The 26,815-nt window shown below is 38.2% G+C and overlaps 1 protein-coding gene across 1 annotated transcript; it reads right to left on the minus strand.

Moving 5' to 3' along the window:
* Positions 1-263: 263 nt before the first annotated feature.
* Tie (Tie-like receptor tyrosine kinase) lies at positions 264-25,925 on the minus strand. The gene is made up of 6 exons (XM_044394476.2): positions 25,068-25,925; positions 15,090-15,705; positions 2,606-4,933; positions 2,322-2,515; positions 1,835-2,258; positions 264-1,139 (listed from the first exon to the last, which is right to left on the minus strand). Exons 2-6 carry the CDS (start codon positions 15,340-15,342, stop codon positions 829-831), a joined length of 3,510 nt encoding a protein of 1,169 aa, XP_044250411.2. The 5' UTR covers positions 15,343-15,705; positions 25,068-25,925; the 3' UTR covers positions 264-828.
* Between the last annotated feature and the right edge of the window lie 890 nt (positions 25,926-26,815).

Below are 26,815 nucleotides of genomic sequence, written 5' to 3' on the forward strand. Positions count from 1 at the left end.
AAGCTTTATTATTATAAAGTTAACATGATTACCAAATTTAACAGAAAAGCTTACCAACTTTATGAAGTCTGTTAACTTTACAGTGGGCTTTAAACTAAAACTCAAGCCTGACTTATTTTAAGATATAAGTCGTCAAGATATGAATATTGCCCATAAGTCCAAAATTAAAGATAAATTCCGGATATAAGAGAGGTCTATAGGTCGACCATTATGCAGATTTAACCCACGAAATAAATGCGCTTTTAAATTAAACCCAATTCAACTGGTGTAATAATCATAATTATATTTCGTGTTTAATTAATTTATTTGTACAATTCTATAGCTAGATATCAATACAATTACATAGATCCTATGCGCTGCACGCCTAAATCAACGATTCATAATTCACAACTGATGGGGCTTACAAAGCTGCTTCTTGTGCAGTCAAATCTTGGCTACATCCATATGGGGAAATAGCTCAACTCGAAGATGGGATTTCAGATATACAGACTAGAAGAACTAAGTGACGAATATTAAACTAGGCATAGGTAGCGCCATTCATTAATCGTAAGGCCTAGAACGTAAATCATAAGCATTTTCGTATTTTGTTGCGTCAACAAATAAATATTTACAATGAAAGAAACTCTCTGTGTGGGGGGTTTCGAAATGGAAATTAACGATAAAATACAAATAATACTGCTCGACAAGCACGTCGTCACAAGGTAGAATGGAAAATTTCAAAAGAACTACGGATAGGCAAAGAGATGTTTTGATGGACGATGGATGAGTTGTGGATGGAGTGGTTGAGATGCACAGTTAGTTGGTGGGTCAGGGTCGGTTCAGTCAGCGTCATATCTCGCACTCGAACTCCGATATCCGGTGGTTGAAGTACACCACTCCGTGCTCGAGATCCTCGCTGAACCCACTGACGTCCATGTAATCGGAGGCCGCCGAGTCGTCGTCCACCCACTTGTGCAGTGACCTTGTGATCTCCAGCCGCGACTGAGCGAACGAAGGTCGCATGTGCGGCTCCTTGTGCCAGCAACGCGACATCAGGTTGTAGAACTCGTGCCGGCTCTCCTTGGGAAGATCAGGCCTCAGACCCTGGGGCACCCGGCGAATGACCTCGCGTCCCGTCAGCTGGGAGTACGGCGTAGAGCCTGAAATATGAAGAATTATATTAGAATCTTTTTTATTTTTAAAGTTTTTTTTTTAGAATTTTTTTAAAGTCCACTGTATGGGAAATTACTTTGTAATAATATAAATAAATATATATGCTTAATATTGTCCAGTTACAATTTTTTATAGAATTTTTTGCCTGAGTGTAAAGTTTATATGCAACAGTTTAAACAAAATATGAAAGCTTCAGCTTTGTAAATAAAAGATAAAGTTAATTTCCTACGTAAGACAAGAAAACAAAGCACAATCAAGAATATCATTGTGAAATTAAAAAGAAAAATATATATGTGTTTTTTATAGACAGTTAACCACAAATTCAAATTGAATAATCTCATCAAAGAGTCGTGAATCGATGCTTAAATTTACTGCACTTCTTGACTTCACAAATGACGATATCGGGTTCTTTAAAAGATTAATGCTTTAATAATATACTACTGCCTTTTTAATTTGAATTGATGGTTGATTGGTTTTTTTTTATAATAATGGATCAATGTAAGCGTTAGTTAAATAAATTCAGAGCTAGATTTATAAAATCTCAAGAGGTTAGTCATGTTTTTTGGTGTTGTCTTTTGCTTCAGAATTAATGATCTACAAGCCAGATACTCAAGATACAATATTAATTCTATATAGTTATCGGTTTCCTGTTTTTGGCTTCCCAATCTCTAGAAAAACCTACCCAGAGTGGCGATCTCCCACAGGACGATGCCAAAGGCCCAAATGTCCGTTTCGGTGGTGAACATGTGGTATTGCAGGCTCTCCGGAGCCATCCATCTGATGGGCAGGGCGTGTCGCTTGCCAATGGTATCGTGACCATGATGCGACTTCTTCTCCCCATGCGGATGATGGTCCTTGGAGGAGCAGTGACCTTGACCCTGACCCTGGCCAAAGGTGTGCTGCCAGTGCTGCAGGATGTATCTGCTACCAAAGTCGAACTTGAACTTGTGCGCATTGTGTCGCATCAAATCATTGGCTGCATTCTTCTCCTGCTCCTTCCTCAATCGCTCTGCATCTAAATCAATGGACATGCCAAAGTCACAGATCTTGCACATGCCATTGTGATCGAGCAGGACATTGCGAGCAGCCAGATCTCGATGGACAATCTGTTTTGGAGATAAAATAATTATTATAGATTTTATTTCAATTTAAATATATGTATTATTTACCCTTCTGCCTGCTATGTACTCCATTCCACAGGCTATATCCAGGGCAAATCCTGCTAAGGTTCGTGGCGATAATGGAGCCAGACTTCGACCTCCTGGCACTGAGGCTGGCAATATGTTTGTGGCACTTCTAGCGGCTCTCAGAAGGGACAGAAGACGTCCCCTCATGGCATATTCCATAATAAGCATGTGGGGTTCTGAAAAGAATAAATATAAATTAATTTACTTGCATAACCTTTTCTTTACCCCTGCTTAGCACCTTCCTTTGACCTTCTTCAAGTACTCACCACTTTCTACACAGGCCCCTAGAAGAGTAACAACATTTTGATGGGATCCCAGCTTCCGCATAATGTTGGCCTCGTCCTTTAGGCTCACCTGTGCACTGCAGGCTCTAATCGTCTTCACCGCCACAATTCTGGTGGCTCCAAAATGGCCACTCAGATCATCAGCTTCCGCCTTCCACACCTGACCAAAGTTTCCCTCGCCCAGGAGGCTCTTCAGTCGGATATTACTCCTTTCGAACTCTTGGTACTCGCTGGCCAGCGATGTCTTATCATCATTGTTTCCATATCGATTGTGGTTGGCATCCCGCTGATTCGATTGGGACATAGGCATCGCCTGCTGCTGGTGGTGCTGATTATGCTGGTGGTGCTGCGTGTGTTGGTGGTGCGTATGGTCCACCTCGTCGTCGTCATCATCCATCTGGTATTTGGAGTCCACCTTCTTCACTGGCGAAATGGGCTGCTGATCCGTGATGCAGACATCGAAGACCTCACCCTGTTTGGCCCTACGTCGCACCACATAGTTTCTCACCAAATACAGGATAATGGCGGCTAGAGGTATTACACCCACAGCCACTAGAACTAAGGTGACCAGATTCATGCGTCTCATCTCCAGATTTACATCCCTCTCATTGGCTATCACCGTGGAACTGATGTCCAGGGGCGGAACCGAAGAGGAGGACTCTACAATGCCGATGTAGACTTCGTTGGAAGGTACAGTCACCACCGGTGGTTGTGGTGGTGCCGAGGTTGTGGTACTCGTACTCGTACTAGTGGGTCGCGGATGCACAGTGGATCGTATGGATGTCAAGACAGTGGTGCGAAGGATCTTGGGACTGGAATCGGTGGTGTGGGCTTGATGGGTGTGACTGCGTGGTGTGACTCCACAGTCGGAGGTATTATTGCAGAATATTATCAAGTTGTTGGCATCTTCGATGTTTATCTCTTGGGTTAGAGCAGGCCCCAAGGCTCTTATAAGTTCCTTATCCTTTTCAATGATGGAATTGGCTTTTGTTGTGGTGGTGGTGGGGATGGCAGTGGTGCTACTCGTTGTAGTGGTTGTGCTACTCGTTGTAGTAGTTGTGCTACTCGTTGTTGTTGATGGTGCTGGTGTAGTGGTGGTTGTTCTTTTTGTGGTGCTTGGTAGTGGTGTAGTTGTGGTTGTTGTGGTACTTGTACTTGTACTAGTTGTTGTGGAGGGTTTCTCAGTTGTGGTTGTCGTTGTGGTGGTGCTGGTTTCTTCCGCCTGCCCCACTGTGGTTTCCTCCTCGGCACTTAACACGGTGATTATGAGCGGTGTTGAAGATGAGGGTGACACCTTTTGCACCACTCTACGCACCACCGGCTTGGCCACTTCTGATTCTGTTTGTTTTAGTTCCTGGAGAGGATCGGCTAAACCAGCAGTGGGTCTTCCCGAACCCACATACCTCGTTCGACTCACTGGCGAGGCAGGTGGTGCAACTGGAGCAGCTGGTGGTGGTGCATTTCCTCCTGCAAAACCCCTTTCCCTCATATGGTACTTGTATTTACTGCGACTTCGCTCTACAGGGGTCAAAGGTCTTCTTGTAGAGACAGTGGGTCTAGAGGTGCTAACTGGAGCTGAAGTGGTGCTAGTTGTGGTGCTTGTGCTCTGATCCACTGAAACCTCTAGAACTCGCGGATGTTCATTATCCCCCTCGGCTGGTTTAATGGTCAAGCCACCCGGTCGAATGGGTGGGAGCTTGGCTCCAAAGTAGACATATGGCTTAAGGTCATCCTCCTCCTCATCCTCATCATCGACAGCCTCCTCCATTGAGTTCGCTTTGCTGGGTATTCCTTTGCCTGATGGCTTAGTGCCACCATCGGCAATGTGATTCACAGTGGCATTTTGCTCCTTGGCCACCACAAAAAGTCCGTGGGAGGACTCGTCGCTAAAGAGGATCTCGTTGGTATCCCGATCCCCCGAAGAAGAGGCAGCAGCTGCCTTGGAACTCTTTAGAACCACCGAACTATTGCCATTCGAGGCCATGGCCATGCGGGTGAAATTCGCACATTGTCGCATGCAACTGGCGGTGGTGCGACGTGTGAAGTTCTTGGTGCAATTTCGAATGCAAACCGATCTGGGGTCACTGGGCGCTTTCGAAGTACTCTCCACCGCTGCTGATGGGGAAATGGCACTTCTTCCGGTGGTTCCTATCCTCGTACGGAAACCACCTCTATGAAGAGCCGTGCGACGAGCGGCCAGCACATTCTTCAGCCTTCTCTCACGATCCTGAGCCGAATTCAGTGGTGGCGCAATCGAGGGTCGATTGGCACCCGAGGGCCTGTAAGTGGTGGGTTTATCACCAACCGCATCTGTTATAAGCAGAGATGAATGGAAAAATATTTACTTAGAATGGTTGGCATATTTTCAAAGCGGTTTTATGGCTACACATAACGAAATTATTCAATAGATTCAGTAGAGTAAATTAATAGTTTTAATCGAAAGAAAAGACTAACAATGGTTGAAGTTATCTTGAATCTAAGATTTATTATAATCGAGTATTTAAAGCAATTACGATTGCAATCATATGTAAGTAAGTAAGTAAGAAAAACAGAATTCCTTAACAGCATTAAGTTGGCTTAAAAAAAAAACAAATGGTAATTCCTTTGTTATTATTGAAGAAAAGGAATTCAGGAATTTAGTGCTGGATGAAAACCTACTAAATGAAATTAGAAATAGAGAATCAGCTAAAATTCATTCATTCAAATCAATTTCTATGAATAAAAATTAAACATTTAAGCAATGCACTTTAATCTATTCCAAATGTCCAACGATCTAAAAAGTCATGTAAATATTTATAAATAATACAGACAATTTTGTTTATTTTATTCTGATTTTGCAACGATTTAATTAAATCAAAATAATGTTTATGTGCAAACCGTTTATGCAATGCTAATCAATTTCAGTTATGCATGGAACAGGCATCTAGAATAATTTAAAATATTTTTCTTGAATTGCATTAAGCGTTTAAATCGAGATATCATTTTTTTCGTGATTATATCGACCCCGTTTCCTTATCAGTTTTCATTGCAGTGTAGGTTGTGTTGCCTGGCTGTGGCATTCTTGACGCCAGATCGTGACAAATATTGGAAAAACAAATCTCGAAATGGAAATTAAATGCGACTAAGGCAGGCGGCGAGCACGAAACCCGTTTGGAATGCGAACTTTGCCTAGGGTAAGGCCGCCTCATCATAGCCATCATCGTTTTGCGGTATTAACAAACAGACGAATGAACATCTTGAACATCTTGAGAAACGAGGCTGCTCTTTGGGCCATTAATCAGTTGGCCAAAACAGCCAGCAAGCCAACTGGTTCACCGATATATCTGCTGCATTTTCGCTCCAACTTGTTAATTAACTAAATAGCCTCGGAGCTATGCTATCTATGCTTCTATGTTCTATGTGCCTCCGGCCAGGCAGCTGGTCATTAAAGCCAAAATTGAGCAATGGGCCTAAATCCGCGGGCCTGCTTTTGCTTTTGACCCGCGGAATCAAACGGGCAAAACAATTACAAGCGGCGGCTGCTTGCACAATTGTTTAATTTTCGCGTTGCCAAAATGGTAAGTAGGCAAAGCAAAAGCAAAACAATGCCAGCAAACAAACAGCCGGGCTTTTCACAAACATTTAGTTCATTGGCTGCTTAGTTTAGGCCAAGGTTGTGGGCTTCTCAAGCGCGGCAAGGCGGCTAGAACAAGTTGTTGCTGCCGCAGATGAGATGCCGCCGCTGCCACTGCCGCTTCCACTGCCGCCGGCTGCCGCATTTTGGCCACTTTGGATTCGACTTGGCCCCCCAAACAATTTGTCTTTGTTTTGGCCAAGTCGTTTCTCGTTTTCTCGCTCTGCGTTTTCCACTATTCGGTTTGCAGTTCTGCCGGATTGTACAACACTGTACTGTGCTCTGTGCAACCCATTTGGGCGTCTCGTCACGTCGCTCTGCGAAGCAAAAGCGATGCCTTCAATGAAACGACAAGCTGCCGTCCGCTGCCATTTTGGCCACCAGTCGCAGTCACAGACAGCGAATCGGATCGGCTGCGCCTATCATTCGGTCTATATACTGCCACAAGGTGGATTAACTATGGGGTCTGGAATGGAGAAGCCATATTTTAAGATAGCAAGAAATTTTGACTCAGGAATTATTTATTTTGTAGTTCCCGACTAAAAACTCCCAAAAAAATATCCTAGTATTTTATGATCAACTAATAATGGTGTTAAATATTTTATCTTTATTTATAAAATACGTTTTCGATCACTGCTTTGAAATTGTTTTGTTAGAAAGGTTTTTAAGTTTAAGCAAAAGCTATTACTTTTCAAATTTTCGAATTCGGAAAATCTATTGTACAAAATGTAACAACAATAACAAAATCGAAGTATTAACTATGATTTGAATTTTTCTAAATTAATTTTGTAAAATAAATCGCAATATTTATTACAATAATTGCTAAATATGCAAACCTATCAAAGCATTTTATGACATGCGATTTAAATAAATATAATTAGCAAGACGTAGGTAGTTTAAATATATTTTTAATTCTTTTTTATTTACTTAAAATAATTTCTGTTGAAATAATTTCTAAAAATGGAAAAAATGATTTCGTGTTGTTTGTTCTTTTTATAAGATAGCTAACATTATTTAAATTATTTAGGTGTTTTCCGCCTCTGGAAAGGGTGTTCCCCTAGGCACTGGCTTCCTTTCAATCCCACAACTTTATGGTATTGGGAACTACGGCCTGGCCATTTCTTATGGCTTATGGCTTATTGCTTGGCCTGTGCGACTTCTTGGCATTAGCTATGCTGCCGTTGCCGTCGTGGCCATCGACGCCACCGCCGCTTGGCATGCGTTGTGGAATTTTAATTTGATTTTGGTCATATACACGATCTTTTCGGCTGCGACAGTGAGCCAAGTTGAGCCAAGCGGACCAAAACCAATGGCCAACTAACCCAAGACGGGCATCAGAAACGGTTCTCCACTCAGAAATGTTTTTTTCTTCTATTTTTGGAGCTCCGACAATTGGCAAATTGGTATTGCGACCTGCCAGAAATCAACTGCGAAATGGGTTGTTTTGGGGGAATTCTAAGCTGGCTGTTTACCTAACTTCCAGCGAGCTGCTTACATAATGCCCGAAAATTGTGCAGCATTTTGGCAGGTGATTAATCTTCATCGCCAGCGGAGAACAAAGCAGCCATCAAACGGATGCGACGGCGTGACTAATGCCCAGCATTAGCTTCTACATTTTTGCGAAATTCGCCATCGAACTCTGGCCCCCCGAAAGCCAAAACAAAAAACAATGGAGAAGACCCCGCCCGGTTCGACTGGCGATTCTGGTCGAAAAAAGCCAAGTTTATTTGGCAGCTAATGAGTCTTCACTGTTTGCCGCACAAAGCCCATCAAGGTTGATCCCACTCCATTCCCTCCCCTTCCCCGACCAATAATTGCACAGATGCTACCCAAAGCCACAATAAATGTGGATATAAGTACACCTTAAAAAATCCTAATACTTGAAATTATATTAATATAGATCGAGATCAAACAGAAACTTTCCTTTGAAAGGTAAAAATGTCTATAATTAATCGGTAAAAATATTAAAGTTACATTTTTAGGTTTTAAAATTTGTTGTTTTCAGTTCCAAATTTCATTATTTCTCGCAGTTTATCAAGTACATTTGAGTTGGAAAAACACAAAACTAAACTATAGATAGGCAGTTTGAGTGGGGGATGGCGATATTAGCGCTTGAATGAATCGCATGTCTTGGCTTTTGTTTAGAACTTTTAATTAAAAATAAATTACCGACACGAGTGGGCAGCGGCTGACAGACAGCTGACTTTGCAGTTTGTTTTTATTATTATTTCTTGTATTCATTGCTAATTGACAAACGAACAAGTAAAATAACACACAGACACCACAGAAAACTTGGAAAACTCATACAGATACTCAATCGCTCACGCAATGCAGTTCATCGTGCTGACAGCTGTGTTTGATTCGATTGTCTAAACTTATTTAATGGTGTCACATTCGGAATTATGAAATACCATTCAATGAGCGGAAAATTCATAATCACATAGGTACGAACGAGTGACACAAATGTCAATCATACGCAACGTTGCACAGGCCGCCAAAGCCAAATTACAGCCCAGCCAAATTGACAAAAAATTTGGAAATTTCCGACCAAACGCAGCCATGACACATAGACCGAATATTTAAGAATAATGAACATAAGTTCGGTTATGATGTGTCATTAAACGTGAAATGAATATTCATAATTCATGAATCAAGTTATTCTAAACATATTAAAAAATGTAGAACGCACCTTTTTAATATTGACAAATAAAATATAAATTTAAAAAATGCATAAAATATCATTTAGAACCCCTATTAAGAAATACTGACACTATTACAAAATAAATATATTTCGGCTTTCGATACAAATATAATAAATAATTACTTAAGGTATTGTATTAAATGTGAATTATTATTGTTATGCTTTAGACTCAGCGGAAATAGTTTTTGAAGGGAATTAATTATAACTGACTTTACTAATTATTACTTTTTATTACTCAATGTGTCGAATTCGGTAATAAAAATAAATGTAATTTGTAGAATGAAGGTTAATTGAATAATGCCATTGAAAGGTTATTAATAAATGAATTGTAATTTAATTCCTTAAGAGAGGTTGAAAAAAAACTTTGAGAATGAAGAATCTAATATCTTAAATTGGCTAACATATGATTCGCAATTTTCCAAGAATTAATAAATATATATACTTGTTAATCAAATGTCTTAAACGTTCGCCTAAAATAATATTTATTAATCTCTCTTTCCATATTTATTCACGCCAACGTGTTCGTCTGAAGAGACTTACACTTTCTGACCTTGACTCATCGCTTTCTGAATCATTTTATTTAATTTCCTGGACAGCGAAAGAAAGCCAAATCGAAATGAGCAGATGCAAATCCAAACTGAAAACTTTCATTAATTCACTGGCACTAATTCACGCGTCGCAACTTCACTTTTGCTTTCTGGTTTTCAGCCTCTGCTATTTGTGTTTGTTTTTGTTTTTTGTGCTCAACTTGTTGCATTCGAGAAACCTACACAAAGGCACTCATAACCGCTCACACCGATACGACAGTCGACGTTCGGTTCATAAATACACATTTTAAATGCCGCCTTGGCAGAAACCAAAAAAAAACTTTCTCCGCTTTCGTTGCAATTTTTTCTTGCCGCTCTGTCTCTGTAATTTTTCCCAGCTTTTTTCCTCGCTTCTTTCGCTTTCGTTTGCAGCGTGCAGTATTTGCTGCACCCTATCCTGTCCCACGTTCATGGCTAAAACGTGTTTGCTTATTTCGGCACTCTTTTTTGTTGGTTATTTTGTATTTTTTTTTGACTCACTGGGCTGCAGACATGCAAGACATGTTGTTTTTTTTTCTGGTGGGATCGCCAATCGAAAGCATTTCTAATGTGAAATCGAAGCATGCAACGCAAAATGAAATGGGAAAAGGCAGCGAATGCCGCATAGCTCCTTAACCATAACGGGGAATTCCGTTTTATCGAGGGTGTGTAGTCACCATAGTGGACTTTGAAAATCCCCAACGAAAAGCTGTTTTCGTTCGGAGGCCCACGGGAAAATACCAATTAAGTAGTTTGTTGGGTAAAAATAAAAAAACTAAATTTGCAAGTTTGGCATTATATTTATATCAAAATAAATAAAAATATAATACTGAAGTATTTTTTGTTTTGTTTGTATTAACATTAAATCAAAATAAATTAATATAAATTTTTTATAAATAAATTTTAAATAAAAAAATCGGAAATTGCAATATTATATGTCGCATTTTTCTAAAAACATAATACTTAATTTATGTTTTAATTTATACAATTAGTTATTATAAAATTTAAATGAAACTTCAGTATAATATTTCGTTTTAAGTTATTTTAAGATTTTAATAAATAATCATTTATACATTTTAATAAAGAAATAATGAAACTAAAATTTAAATATACCCCCAAGAGACTATTTTTTTAGCAAATTAAATTTATTTTAATTTATAATAGCCAAAAAAGGATTTTTCCATTAGCGATTAATAAATAACTAAATAAAGGTATATAAATTTGCTAATATTTTCTTAATTTTTTGCAATACCATAAACCTCTACTAAAACCATAAATCGTATAAAATTGATAATCCCGACTTAATAATACACATTTATGTACTCATAAAATCCACATCGAGTCCAGTTCCCCGCTGCAGCCAGTTCAAAGTTGTCCGGTTCGACACTTTGGCCAATGAAGGAGCCATCGCTGCCAGCCAACTTTTGTGGGTGCAGTGAAAAATGCCACGAAATGCAGTCGAATGCAGGAAGTGCAGCTGCCAGCGACGACGTGAGAGAGCCAAGAGAAATGGCAAAGGTACTCGCACCGATGGCTAAAAGCGAAGAAATGCAAGCCAAAAAGCATCGCGGATGTCAATGCGGAAATGGAGCTGAAAAAGTTAAGCTGAAGTTGTCGTGAAATGCCGCTAAATGAATCGTTTTGGCTTGGGTTTTAGTTTTGGCTTCCTGGTTTTGGGTCTTGGGCTTTAACCCTTGGCTGCCGCCTTAACTGCCTTGACAGACTGCCGACACCCCGAATAAAAAATAAAAAATAGCCTGACCTTTTAATTGCGCAATTACCGGCTCAGCGAGCGATTTCCACTTTAGGTTCCCATTTGAAAAGGGAGCCCCATATGTTTTAAATGGCCAACAATACGACCTGCAACATTGGATAATTACAAAGTTTTGTTGTTCATGATTTGTTAGGATTTTTTATTTCTTTTGGCTTCCGTTTTTTTGTTTGGCTTAGCGAATTCAGCTTTTCAATACCTGTGCATTGAGGCGTTGCAAATGGCCACAGGGGCGTGGCACATGCTCATCATCCAGTCATCAGTCGCATCCAAGTCGTATTTACGCAACTTGAAACTACTACAACATTTGCACCACCCCCATCATTAGCCATTTGGCCGCTTTCTTTTGTCCCACGGATTTTAATTAAGTCGCCAGTAAATCATCGCATAGTTGCGTAACCCTTTTCCCCCGAAGTTTTGGGTCACCAGCGGTTTTATTATTAATCACGCACACGAAAAAACACAAAAACATAAGAAAGCGAAAGACAACAGCCAAGGAAATTAACAAAATTATGGACCTGGTACGTCAAGAAAGGGTTCATTAAACTTCCCCCACTGGCCACAGTTTTTCGCAACGAAAGCTAATAAAAAAGAAATTATAAACATTTTATATAAAAAAAATCTGGCAAAAACACACTAAATCGAAATTCAACGGTGGCCACCGAAACACAAATTGCGCATTTTATTTCCTTTTCCTAGCAAAAAAAAAGCTGTACAAAAAATAAACAACCGCCAACCACAAAGTTACCAACTGGGAATGCGAATTTGGGTCTTCAAATTAAATGCAATTGAAAGGCAAAAACCATGCGAAATTAATGTAAATATCCAGGAAATAGAAAACAAAACAATTTTGCCTAACAATTTAAATCATTTTTTGGGTTATTGCAGGTAAAACATGATTTGAATATATTTGCATTTCAATTCGGCTTCAGCAATTATTTTTAGCAAGCAATTTTAACAAAAAATTCAAAAAACGAGCAGATTAGATTAGCTTAGTCATTTCAGGGGATTCACTCGGATAAAATTGTAAATGTCTAGAAAATAGATAAACATACGAATTTAATTTAAATAATTTTTAGTTTTAGTATTCAATGTGTTTTATACAACCAATTTTAAGATAATTAAAAATAATATAATAAGATTTATTTCAAGAATTTCAAGGTTTTTAATATATTAATATATTAAAATTAAAATTTTTTACAACTAAACCATATTCTTATATCTCAATACCAAAATCTAATGACTTCAAAAGTCACAGAAATTATCATTTAACATTCCCATTCTTTGTTTGTTTTATTAGTTATCTTTCGTATTTATTTTTCTGTAACGTTTTTCTTCGGCTGAAAACCTTACATAATTATATGTAAATAATTCTTGGCCTTGCCATCCGGCTCAACTGAACCTGAACACAACCATCGATCGATTAGTTCCGTGACGAAGATCTATTATAATGGAATCGATATCTGTGTGTTCGCTGGGCTGTTTACACATGTGAGTCTCGACTCGAACCCGGGGAATAATGAACAGAGCAAATGTTTTGATTGAATATTTGTTATTACATATTGAGAGCAAAGCAAAGCAAAGTAAAGCCAAAATCCGAATCAGAGTACGTAATACGGTAGTAGGCAACGTGAAAGGGCTTAATATTTGAACAGTTGCAGGGGCTTTTTACCTCTTCCAAGCAACAATGTTTCTTTCTTTTGTTACCCCTTTTTTTCCCACATTGATGCACGCCCTCATATTGCGTATACGCCCGGGTTTCCCCTGCTGCATCTGCAAATGCACTTGGCTGACTGACTGGTTGGTTGCTTGGCTGACTCTCTGTTGACTTTTCAGATTTGCTCTTTCGGCTCGGCTCCTCTTCTTCGAAACTTAAAGCTTCACTACGCCTGCTAAACGAGTGGTGGTATTACGCAATACCGACGCACATGAGGTCTCAGAGCAGCCCGAAAAAATAAGGAAAATAAAAAAAGAAACAGGTAAACGTAATGAGCACACAACAAATTTTTTTAAACCCAAACCGAGCCACACCAATATTGATATTTTTTGGCCAAGTATCTCGAGTGTTCAAGTGGCCAGCAAACGACACCTACAACTGGCCAGTTCAACTCGAAAAATTGCATTTCGTAAGAGGTAAAAAAACCGAAAATTATGCCCATTCATCGGGCATAAATTAAGCATAATCAAAATGCATTAACATTTGTTTAGTTACCTCTGGGCCGCCATAAAAAAACGTAGTAAAAATGTAGACTTAGGCCAAACAAAAAGTTCATGAATAAAGATGTGGACAACATTTTAGCTTGAGTGTTTTTTGGATTCCTAGGCCTAACACTTTGTTCCAATAAAAAACACACTTATGTCTTCCATTGAATTTATTTAACATTTAAATGCAAAGCACTATTTCCATTTCGATTTGAAACACCCACGCAGTGTAGCATTTTGAGAAACCAGCGAAGTCCAAACTTAATTGTTTATGAAAATACTTAATTGAAATAACAATTACTGTTTACATTTATGAGTGTCCGAGAGAGGCAGCCATGGACAAAAGAGCCGGTCTAATCAATCCATTGGCCGTCGAGCACTTGCAGCGTTTAATGGTTAAAAAGCGTTTATGAAAGGCTAAATCAGCGTTAGGCTATCTTCACCTCGACATTTGCCCTTGCAGAACCGTTTCATATTTTGTTTCGACGGTTGCAACTCAATAGGGTCTCGCATTTTGTGGGCTTATCTCTAATGTGGCATCTTGTGTTAATAAACCTGAGTGGCCACAAAGGGGTCACACTTCTGCTGGGGACCTTTCTAAAATTAATTAACTAATTTGAAGCACTTAATTAATATTTTTCTTGGAAATATTTTAGCTGAAATAGTAATGTATTTCAATGGACAAAAAAGTTAAACGTTTCTTTCACTTTCATTTTAATAATATTCATAGGGAAATAGGTAAAGCGTGAACGTCTAGCAATTGTACAATAAAGAAACTAGTATTGAGGAAAGGAAATCAATTTCCTATGCTATTTCTTTCCAATAAAAAAAAATGAAAATTGAATAGAAAATGCCATTACATTTATTTGGGATAAATGTTCTTTTTTTTAAATTTGTTCAATACAAATTAATGTTTTTAAATATAGCTTTTACTTTTTTAAAACCATTTACTTTTCCAATTAATGCTAATAAAAAATAAAAAAAATTAAAATAAAATAATTAAGAACAAATTTTATTTAATTTTATTCAAATTTTAGAAAATATTATAAAATGTTTCAATAAAAATGTATTTATATCAATGTATTAGGGGCGCTCCCACTTAAAATCGTTTTAGTAACAGTCGCTTGAAATAAAAAGAATTCACCAAAAACGTTAAGTGCCCCATTAAAAGCCCCAATGATTGAAATAAAATGTTTAAGCCCCTCTTTTTATGTGGCCAAAACTGATGGTGGTGTCCGCTGAAAGCGAAGACATAAAATTGAATGCAAGGAAGCGGGCACATAAAACCAATTCTCCTTTCTGTCTCATAACAACCTCAACTAACGTTGACAAGCACTTCTGGCTTTCAAAATGCAAAAGATTGGCCAATGCCAGGCCAAAGTGGCCTGCAGTTAAAGCCGCTTCTTCGGCCACATTCGTTGTGTTTGGCCGGGCCAATTGTTTTAGCCAGCCAGTTTTTCAGTTTCGACTCGAATGTTGCAGCGGCGATTGTTGTTTCGTCTGCTGCCGCCAGTTGGTCAATAATTGGCATAGATTTATTTTGGCTAGTTGGCAATTTTTTCTGTGTTTCGTGTGTGTTTTTTACGGGGGGTAATAAATGCTAGAAAACTTACCCACATCGCTGGGGCTGAAAATTTCCGCTGAATTTCGGCTTTCGCCGTCGCCGGCGGTCGCATTCAACTGAAGTTGCTGCTGCTGATGTTGCAGTTGCAAAGGCGGCTCTCTAATTGCACCATTAGTTGCATTCGTCTGCGTTTCACTCAATGTTGCTGCTGCTGCTGCCTCCGCCGACAACAATGCCACGAGCAACAACAACCAACTGTAGCAAAATGATTCATTGCCTCGATGGATTTTCATCAACGACATCGTAACCGAAGCATATACCAAATAAAAAAAGATCTAAAATTATAGTTGCTGCTGCTCTATGTTGCTGCTTTGGCTGATTGTTTTCTCTGCTGATTTTCTATCTGGTTTTTTCTATTGTTCGCTTTTCGCACACACAGACACTGGCACACACACGAGTTTTCCCACTTTTCCACAATTGTTTTGTAGAATGAAGCTGCGTCTTCTGTTTGGTTACTTTGGCTCCCCTTTCTCTGCCCGCCGTAGATGCTGCTGCTGTGGATGTTGCTGCTGTAGATGTTGCTGCTGCTGTTGCGTGCAATAATTCAAGTCGTGCTGTCGACTTATCTGTGCTGCTGCTTTGGGAAATCGTAGGCCTGCCTTTTGCTGCAAATGTCGGAAGAGAGATCGGAGTGCATTAGTGAAATGTTGTTGATTGGTACACACAAATAGTCATGGAAAATCACAGTCGGCGAAAATCATTGAGAGAAGAGAGAAAATGCACTACAAGTGTGGAACTGAACGGGTTTTTAGCTAAGTGCACAGTGCGTTTCGTTGTAATAATAGGGTCTGTATTTGGGGCAAATTGTGCAGTGTTAAAAAAAAGAGTTTGTGTGATCAATTAATAGCACTTAGGTAGTGCCAATATTAAGTGTTGATACATGGATAAATATTCAATACAATTTTCATTAGCTATCAAAAATAGTAATCAAAAACCATTTATGCAAAATTGCCTCATTTTTTAAAAAAATAATTTTTAATTCGGTGTCAAAAATATTTTTTCCTATGGCCAAATTTTGAGTGAGTCAGTCATAAATTTGGGTATCTCGGCAGACTCATTAATGTCTTTTCTTACCCTTGCCAAGCCAATAAAATATCTAAATTATTTCCACTGTCAAGTGCGACATTCAAGCCATATTTTTTGCAGTTTAGAAACAGCTAGCCCCAAAAAAAACGTGGGACACCAGGCTAAGAAACTAAGGTCCCTCATCAGATTGTAGACCCCTATAGCAGATCAGAAAAAAACGAGGACGGAAGCTAACTTCGGCAAGCCGAAGTTTTAATACCCTTGCAGATTTTACGAATTAAAACTTGACTAGACTAGCAACATGAATTAATAAACAACAAAATATTTTATAATTGAAAATATAAAATTTTAAAATTTTTCACCCTATTGTTCCTATGGGAGCTATAGGATATAGACGCCCGATCGGCACGCGCGTTTACCCTAATGAAGGTACGCACAAAAAAATACGATTTGGAAAGTTTCATGGGAATAGCTAATATTTTGCGCGAAATATCCTGAAAAACGTCAAATTTTGACCGATTTCACCCTATTGTTCCTATGGGAGCTATAAGATATAGACGTCCGATCGGCACGCGCTTTTACCCTGATCAAGGTACGCACAAAAAAATACGATTTAGAAAGATTCATGCCAATAGCTCTTACACTGAGCGAAATATCTTCATTTTTGTGAAAGCTATATCCGATTGTTCCTATGGGAGCTATAGGATATAGACGTCCGATCGGGTCGGCTTTCAAACTTGATCTGCGTACACATGTTTTAGGACGACTGTGAAAGTTTCAAGGCGCTAGCTTTTAAACTGAGCTCGCAAACGGTATTGAAACAGACATACAGACGGACAGACGGACAGACGGACAGACGGACAGACGGACAGACGGACATGGCTATATCGACTCCCCTATTGATCCTGATCAAGAATATATATACTTTATGGGGTCGGAAACGTCTCCTTCACTGCGTTACAAACTTCTGACCAAAATTATAATACCCTCTGCAAGGGTATAATAAAGATATACACAGCCGACTTGGCCATCGCAGTGGGCAAACATCAATTATAATTCGCGGTAAGTAAGAGTGATAACTGAGGTCGGGCAAACCGATCAGCGGCTCAATAAAAATCCCAAAGCCCAAAGCCAAAGGCAAAGCCGCATCGCGCATACGCCCTGTTGTCAGTTTCGTTTGTGCGCCTGCCTCGTCGTTTGTTAGCCATTAAAAACATAAGCAACTATGTATGAATTTTTATGGCTATGTGTGTCATTGCCTGGCGAGGAATCAATTAAAAAAATAGTGTTCGAGAGGCCTTTTTGGCGACGGCTTGCGCAAAATTACGTTGACAATTTCACTCGATTTGGTATGCGGCATAAACTGTCGAGCTCAAAACTCGAGCTCAAAAGACAAGAAGCCTTCATGCCTGGGTGCGGCTTTTGCTTTGCGTAATTTTTAGTTGGTTGCTTAAAGAAATAAACCCAAAAGTTTTTACAGAGCGGATGATGAGTCCACATTTTGACCCTCGCCTTTAGTTATCATTCTTTTTTTTGTTATGCTGATGAATTATAGAGTGTGGCAAACGAGACAAAGCCATGCGCATAGCATTTCTATTTTTACTTTGCCCAAGAACCTTTCTAGTCTTTAGCCAAAGAGGATTGGCGAAAGTTCAACGCACGTTGGCTAGAAAAAAAACTAAGCCTTAACTTCTTTTTTCGGCCATTGGCAGTTTCCATGATTAATTGAGGCAAGCAGGATGCCATGTAAGAAAAGCCGCAAAAGAAAGAAAAAATTTGCATGATGATGATCGGTGCTAATGCCAAACTGATGATCACAAAGAACAGGGCAGCCATGATAACCATTTTTTAAATTATATGTTCTTTGTAATTTGGCTATAATTCGAAGATATTTTTTTGTGTGCCTGCCGACGCGACTTGCTCATTAAGTTCGCTCCCAGTTTAATTATAAGAAAAATGCCATTGACTCGCTCGTTCGCGCTCGTTTTTATATGATTATATTTCTTGTTAATTTGTTATAACATCAGCGTTCTAAACTTAACTGCCAAAGCGCGCAATACGATTACAAAGAAGTGAGATGGAGACGGAGACAAGAAGGTGTTGCGACTTAATGATACTTATTAATAAAAAAAACAAGAGAGAACGCTATAGTCGGGTGCCCCGACTATCAGATACCCGTTACTCAGCTAAAGGGAGTGCGAAGGAGATGGAGAAAAACTTTGATCCGCCGTAACTTTTTAACGAATGGTCCGATTTAAAAAATTTCTTCTACATTTCGATAGGTATTGATAAACACAATAAAACTGCATTTTTACTTTTCCAAAATATTGAAATTTTTAAAATCGTACATTAGCGATTGTGGGCGTTAGAGGGGGCGTGGCACCCTTTTGAAACAAACTTGCGCTGCGTAGGAACTCCTAGAATCTGCATGCAAAATGTCAATCTTCTAGCTTTTATAGTTTCCGAGATCTCAGCGTTCATACAGACAGACAGACGGACAGACAGACGGACAGACGGACAGACGGACAGACGGACAGACGGACAGACGGACATGGCTAGATCGACTCGGCTAGTGATCCCGATCAAGAATATATATAGTTTATAGGGTCGGAAACGCTTCCTTCTACCTGTTACATACTTTTGCACGAATCTAATATACCCTTTTACTCTACGAGTAACGGGTATAATAAAAGATGTCTACAATAAATGATTTGTAGCCCAAGAAAATAAAATGTACTTATTAATAAAAATGCCACAATACCTTTTTATACTGTAGATAATAAAAATACTTCTTAACGAATTTTGTAGCCTAAGATAATAACATATTTTAAAGTTAAAAATTCTAAATGTATTTGTTCAAAGTATTTTTTAACATTTTTTAACGTAAAAAACTCTACAAAAAATCTTTTAAACTTATTAATACTTCATTTTTACCATTTTACTACCCTATGTGTGTACCCTCATTTTTAATAGCGAAAAAATCAGCTTAGAATCATTTTTTGTCATGTTGGGCTCTCAAACTCAATCAACGTCTGCACAATGAACAGAAATATTTTTTGGAGTGGCTTACAATTGGATGAGTTTTGGAGTGCTTCTCTGGTTGTTTGTTTGATTCCTTTCGATGATTGACAAAAGTGCGCAGTCGAGAAATCAAAGGGGATTTGAAGCAAGCGTGCGAAAGAATTTCTGGTCGTTAGATAAATAGATAGATAGATAGGTAAAATTCCCCATCTCACACAAAACGCCCACCCAAACCAATCGTGCGATGCTGCGGCTTTGTTTTGCCGCTGTATTGTATAGTATTTCTTCCGAACAATGGGTTAAACTTGGCCACAGCTGATTAAACATGCAAATTGGCGTTGGGAAATCGTGGACGAGCAAAGACACGACACGGCCAGTTAAAAATGTTTATCAATCCGTTGATTTTATCAGCCGGGAGCGATCTGCGGCGCTTTGGCATAAACACACTCGTAAAACAAAACATCGCGGGCAAAATAAATGCAAATTTTATTGCCAGTTTCTGTTGCAATCACTCAAGTCTCGAGTGCAACCGAAGAGCAGCTGGGATATGAATAGGAAGCCGTAAGATAGATCGCTTCTTAATCTTGCCTAGGCAAGGAAATGAATTAAACTTTGAAAATTACAAAGATTTTTTTAACTTAAAAAATGTTGATTTTGTTTTAATACTAGGTTGAAAATTACCTATTCTTATACATTGTTTGATTAAAATGCTAATAGAGGGGCGCCAGGGAAGTATCAATGTATTTCTGGAATGCCGCATCTCATCCATAATTAAAATGGATGGGGGAATAATTAGACTTCATCTAACAGTTAGCTAATTATAACTTGTAATAAGACGCTTACAAAGGTCATTTTAACCAGTTAGAAGATTAACTTATTAGTGCTGGAAAGTACATACATCAAATCAATGCTATAAAAAGTGATTCGCAAATTAATTTAAAAAGTAGCTTGCGCTCTATAAAAATAAGTCTAAAAATTCCTAAAAAAAAATATAGAAATTAAGCTTATGAAATCGTGAATGAGACGCAAATTTGTTTAGTTCCTATGAATATTTCGAGTACTTTGTCAACCATGAAGGTGAAGTCGTCTTCAAAATTTGTTTTAAAATCCAAGCCACGCATGACAAAATCGACAGACGATGTCGTCAACTTCCTTTTTTGCGGGTAATGAAATAATTATGTAGAATAAATATTAAGTAACTAACACTGTGTGCTTGTACTGTTTGTATAACAACCGACAAATTTAATAATACAAATAATGCATAATTTAGTCATACACTTGGCACAGCATTCAGTCATTCAGTTCCGAGTTTCAATCCGAGTTTCAGTTTCAGGCTGATTTTGAGCGTGCAATAGAATAATTAACCCTGAACCCAGTAATATACTTATGGCTCTGCGAACTCACGTACGTAAGAATGCCCCATTGTTTTTGGCCCAACACTATAATCATATATTGTACCAGGCGGATTTTTACACGTTTGGTTCTCGGAACCAGGCAGAATCTAGAAATTCCTCTTATGAACGCCAAAGTGCGCAAATATTTGCCAGCTATTTTGGGGTATTTTTTTATATCTCTTCATGGCATAAGATTAGCTAATACTTTCGGTAAACTTCAAGAAGTGGCCTCCCACTTGGCATCCCATTTTATTGAAGTCTTTTATATATTTCCCCCGCAGGGTGCACATTTGGATGATTGGTAACATTCAATCCGCATCTCCGTTTGTGCAAGACTTTTAAAAAGCGCTGAAAATTAATGGGCTGCACTTAAAATCGCGTTAGGTTGGGGGATACATGTACCTCTATATGGAGAGGGGAATGGGTTGATTTGATTGAAAATGACAGTTAACGTGCCGACGCAGTCATTAAGGCAAATTTGCAGTTTGCGGTCAGGCAATATGGAGTGTGTCCGGGGATATAAGGGGATTTAACTTTGGATGGGGAATAGTAGTCATAGCGATGGGAGATTTGCGTGTGTGGTTATGCAAAGGCTAAAGGAAAGCGCAAGTGGCAGCTGCTGATGTTTGATGGAAAGTGTGTGTGATCAGTTGAAAACGCTGCTATTGAGACAATTGCTGCTCCGGTTAGATAATCTGCCTTTTGGCACACTAACCGCTTTAACGGTGAGGCAGTATTTATTGAAAATCGGCAGGGTAACTATATATTCGCAACAGCAAATTTAAAATTTACACAAGGAGAATTACAAAAAATATTTCAAATAGTTTAACATTGGTAAAGCTTTATAAAAGAAACAAAAATAAATATCAAAGAAATCTAAGATTAACTATGATATAAAATAAGTATTTTCGGATTAATTAAACTTTGAATTACAATTTCCCCAAGTGACAGAAACTATGTTTAACTATGTAAAGGAAAAAAAATAAATTTCAAACAAATCAAAGATGATATAAATGCAACTTTTTCAAATCACAAAAAAAAATATTTTAAGAAAAAATATTATAAGAAATTCTAAAGCAGTAAGTAATTCATTAATCAAAAACATTTCATGCCCATCACATCCAAAAACCACCTCATTTAAAGTGGGATCAAGTGAAACAGGGTGTGTTTCGCTGCACTTCCCAATTAAAGTAAAATCTACCCCCCTCTTAAATTGCAATTTGCTCGTTCTTTTGTCAAGCTCAAGGCTTTCATTTGACTCTATACTCTATCTACCTTATATTGTGCACTTTTAAGGTGCCGCCTTTAAAGACGCGTGGGCGGTTTGGAGTTAACTCAATAGAGGTGGCAATGTGGCAATGGAGATCGCGATGGAGGGGAACTGATCGCTTTTCTACAGTGACCGATTTTGCATGGAATTTCTAGACGCGCCCATGAGTCATCGAGTGGGAGTCTGTGAGGTGCGCAGTTTGCTAAAGTACCCGAAGTACTTAATGCAAAACGCCCATAAAACTGTTTACAGTTACAGACGGCGAGCCCTGCATTTACTAATTAGAGCAAAGTACACGAACCGCTCCCCAGAAAAGACCCAGTCTGGAAATAAACCTTAACTCAAACAGTAAACACTCGGAATGAGGAATATTTTGGGATAAAATGAGATAAATTAAATTTAAAATGCATTTTTATTTTTAAAGCAATGCCCAAAATTACAAAAAAATGAAATAAAAAACTAATACATTTTTACTTTTGAAAAAATAGTTGTTTAAACGTATAATAAATCAAAAAATTAAAGTTCTTACAAAAAAAAATGCAATTAATTCATGAACAAAAAATCAGTTATGAAATTTAGGTGTATTATGTTATTACTAATCTAGATAATCTTAACCAAAAGCAGTAATTATACATTTTTTTAAATATTCCTTAAAAAAATATTATTATGATATATTAAAAACTAAATTCCGTTTAGCGTCGAAAAAATATTCAATTTCTTCAAAGCCTGAAGTAGGAGTGATTACTTTACCTGGATCTAGGTAAAGAAATCTATTTCCCTGAATAGCTACCATATCGCATACCTTACACTGAGTCACCGAAAAGCTCCGCCGGCATTAGCAGCAAACAGAAAAATCAGAAAAAAAAATCACTCCAGCAGCTCGGTTGCATAAGACGAAGACCCACAAGTGGCGACTAACTAGCAGCGTTAATGCTCCATTGGCGGCACATTAACGGCTCCGTTAGCATCCATTTCCAATGCAATTAGCCCGGCGATGCGATGCGATGCTCCGGTGCAGCGTCCGGTTACCAACTGCTGGGTTTCGATCCGCTTTGAATCCCCATACCGCTCACCGCGTACCGCTCGATAAATAATTTACCGGTTGGCAGACAGACAAACTGATCATCGGTGGCGTCTCTTTTTACCATCCGCTTCGAATTGCCACCGTATTATGGTTATGGTTATGGTCAACTTCTGCGGCGGCCGGACAAACAACTTTTCAATTTGCACTCGAGTCTCGAGCTAAATGTTCACACAGTTTTGAATTCGCTATTTGTGTTTACACGATTTATGATAAGTTTATTTTTAAATGTTAAACAAGCTGACGACAATGCAAAGTTCTAGTTTGTAGACTCCCTTGGGGGACATTTACTTATGGGTATATATGGAAAAAAGGGGCATGGCCTGTAGGCCAACTCCCAGAGCTAATGAGCTCTCGACCTCTGGCCTTTCTTAATCCCCACATTAGCCACGCTCCAATTATTACTGCAACTCGCGGTGGCAGTTGGCAAATTAGAACGGCAAGGTGATTCCGTTTTGCCCCTGCAGATCGTCGGAGGTCAGCAGGAAAATATATGGAAAAATGCATGGGCCATTAATAAATACATATATTGGATATAGTAAAAAAACAAAACAGAACCAGACGCAAAATACGAGATTAAACCTGTTCTGCGACAAGTGCTCCATGGTTCGCGACTGTCCATGTCCATTACAGTTAGAGACATGGCCACTAAATGCAGTCGCCATACAGTGGGTGATGTATGTATATTTATTGGTCTGAAAATCCCATGGGGCTTCACAGAGTCAGATAAATAAATTTAAATGGAAATTATCCAAAGGCCTTGGCTGCCGGTCATAACTTCTTCTATTGTTTATTACTTCTTTGTTAACATAGGCTTAGAACGTTCTTTTAAATAAATCAAACTAAGTTATTGTTCCTAAGATAGTATTAAATAAATAATACACATAAATAAAAAAAATAAAAAGAGTTATGAAGTCTATCTTGGAAACCCTTTCAACTGCGTAGCTGCCCTTAAGTGAACAAATTCTACATTTTAAATGGGTTTTTTATCTTGGTCATTAAGGGCCGGTTTCTCGAGTCCCTGTCAAAGTCCCTGATAGCTATCTGTTCGAAAAACTTAAATACCAGATAAACTGTTCGTAAAAGCAAATTGGCTTTCTCGACTGCTTTAATTTATCTGAACGAGAAACAATTACAGAGTGCTGTTAACGCACAGAATTGTGCTGTGAAGGGTAAAAAATGGCGTGCTTCGATTATTTCATCAGCTGTTTGGGTATAATTTAAAGGAAAAGTCAGCTGTGATTTCGTTTCATCTTCATAGTTGGCTTCGGGAAATCAGCTGTCATTCTATCGAGTCGAAAACGCTTAGCAGGGACTCCGAGTCCCTGTCAAAGTTAGCTCTCACATTTATGCTCGAGAAAGCCAAAATGCCTTAGCAGGGACTTTATCTGTTCGAGAAATGTTAGCCGGCACTCGAGAAACCGGCCCTAAGTCATTAAGTTATCTTTACGAAAACATGGCTAGTTCTTTATTTTTACACAGGAAATATTTTAAAGAAGAGACAAACGGAAAGGTATAAGGAAAGGCATTTAAAGTGTTATAATAATAATAACTTTTGGATGAAAAATAATTTTTATAAAATAATGCTATTAAAAATAGGTTAGGTGTTCTGGAACCTCTAGAATGTTCCCTAAAATATTAATCGTTTCTTTTCCACTCAAGTTCTTAAAAATCATTTAAATCCCCTGAACCTTGACTAATATTTTCCCATTATACCGTTTAATTCTACGAAATTCTGAGAGCCTTTTATAAGCTTTCCATCCCACAGTTCCATCGAGTGCAGTGCTGGTGCTGTAACAGTTGTTTTTTTTTCAGCTCGGAACCTTTTTTGTGGGCCCGATTTTGGTCTGTTTTTGTTGGTGTTTTCCTTTTTTTGGGTTTTTTTTTTTTGGCTGATGAAGTTTTGTTATGTTTTTTCGAATTGCTCATTGATGTCTGTTTGCTTTTGGCTTTAGTTTCGGCTGTGGCACCGTTACACGCTGCCTGGCTGATTTTGCACTCTCCCGCTTTTAAAGTTCAAAGGTGTCGGTGTGCAGTGTTTGTACTATGATTTTGTGTCGTGAGAACCGAATTGGTAAGATAGTTTGCACCATGCAGATGGTCAGTTTTTAAAGGTATTGACTTAATGGGAATTTTTTTGGTTATTTTTTGGGGGTCTATAAGGTTTGAACTCACTTTAGCTGCCATTGGTGGAGGCGATCCGCAGGTGCTCAGGTGCAAACGCATCTAGCAGTTAGACTCATTTGTTTATAGAGCTTTTTTTTTGGTCGGAGCGGGATGGCAATAGTTTCGAAGAAGATACCAGCGAACTTTTTTTTACATAAACTTCACTGATTGAGATATGGATATTTTGTATTAAAAAATTTCAACAATGACAATGCACGCTGTAATTAATTTCGCTTCAGGCCAAATGATAATAACAACATATTTTGCATTTATTTCTCGGCTCGTTTCATTTCGCTTCATTCATTTATTTATGCATTTGACCCGCTTTGTGTGGCTTTGACAACAGCAACAACAATTGTGAAAACAACAACCGAAACGAGTTGCAACAATATTCGCGCTTTTTGAAAAAAATAAAAACAACACTTGGCAGGTTGGCTTATTTACTTGGAATTTCGCCCGTCGTTGGATTCTACGCAAAAAAACTTGTTGCCCGTCTTGTTGTTGTTTTTTTGTTTATGATTTTCATTCTGCACTTGTCGACTTTTTAGTATTCTTTTAACACACGCACAATATAATACCAAGAAACAGAACACACAGACGCACAGCTTTAATTATTTATTTTTGTTAAATACTCGTATTTTCACGGATTTCGTGCGTTATAAATTTTTTGTCGATTTTCGGTTTCGTTTCAGCACCCACTACGAATTTTTTGTTAGTTTGGCAAGCAGCGTGGAGTAGTTTTCTCTATCTGCCTCTCGCTCGCACTCTCGTTGGAGGCGGGGGGTGGTGGGCGGTTGGGCGGTAAATCGCATGCGCGCGTATCGCGTATTCGAACTGTTGGCCTCAAGCTGCGCGAATCAACTGAGCAAAGGTGCGCGTTTCGATGAGCGAAGCTCCGAGCGGAGCTTAAAGCGAAGGCCGAGCTTTCGCAGGTGAGCGAGACAGGTGCTAGGTGTGCTTTTCGCTGTAGAGACCTCTGGAGGATTTTTTAGTAAGCAATCTTCAATATTTGACTGTTGGAAATTGAAATTGTACATTTATTCGTTAGAGGCAATTTAATTTTATTTTTTTTGTATATTTATTAATATTTTTTTTAAACTCTCTGTTTTATTATTATTTCATAACAAACATATTTATTTCCCGCTACTTTTTTAAGCCAATCAATGCTATAAAGGTTTAAAATGGCAAATATTTTACGGGAATAAAAAATAAAAAAAAAAGTAAATTCCCAAGGCAATTGGCTAAACCTTTTTGTACAGAAATATCAAAGAAGAAAACTAATGTTTCCCTTTTTCTATAATTCGAATAAATTGTCTGAAAACATATTATCTGACAAATTATCTCATTAATTGGTTACTCTTCTTCAATTTATTTCATCGAAACTTGATATTGCCCCCAATCACAACCAAAAACATTCTCTTTTACATTTTTCGTTACATTTGCAGAAACCTGTTGGCCTCTGGGATCAAAATAAGTAAATAAATTCAATTAAAATGTATTTTTAAAGATGCCGGTTAACCTACAGATCCTGTATTTATATAATTAATTAAAGCACTTTTATGTCTACACTTACAGAAATTGTTATGGGTTTTTATTGATGGTAATAAATGTAAATCTTTCTGATACATAATATTGATACAAGTTAAATGTAATTAATAAGCAAATACTCCGTTAAATTTAAAAAATGGAAATAAATGTACATTTTTTAGTATACAATATTAAGAGAAATAAAATGTAATAATTTAGGTGATAATTTA

This window comes from Drosophila takahashii, chromosome 3L (assembly GCF_030179915.1).
Source record: "Drosophila takahashii strain IR98-3 E-12201 chromosome 3L, DtakHiC1v2, whole genome shotgun sequence".
Classification (NCBI taxonomy): Eukaryota; Metazoa; Arthropoda; class Insecta; order Diptera; family Drosophilidae; genus Drosophila; species Drosophila takahashii.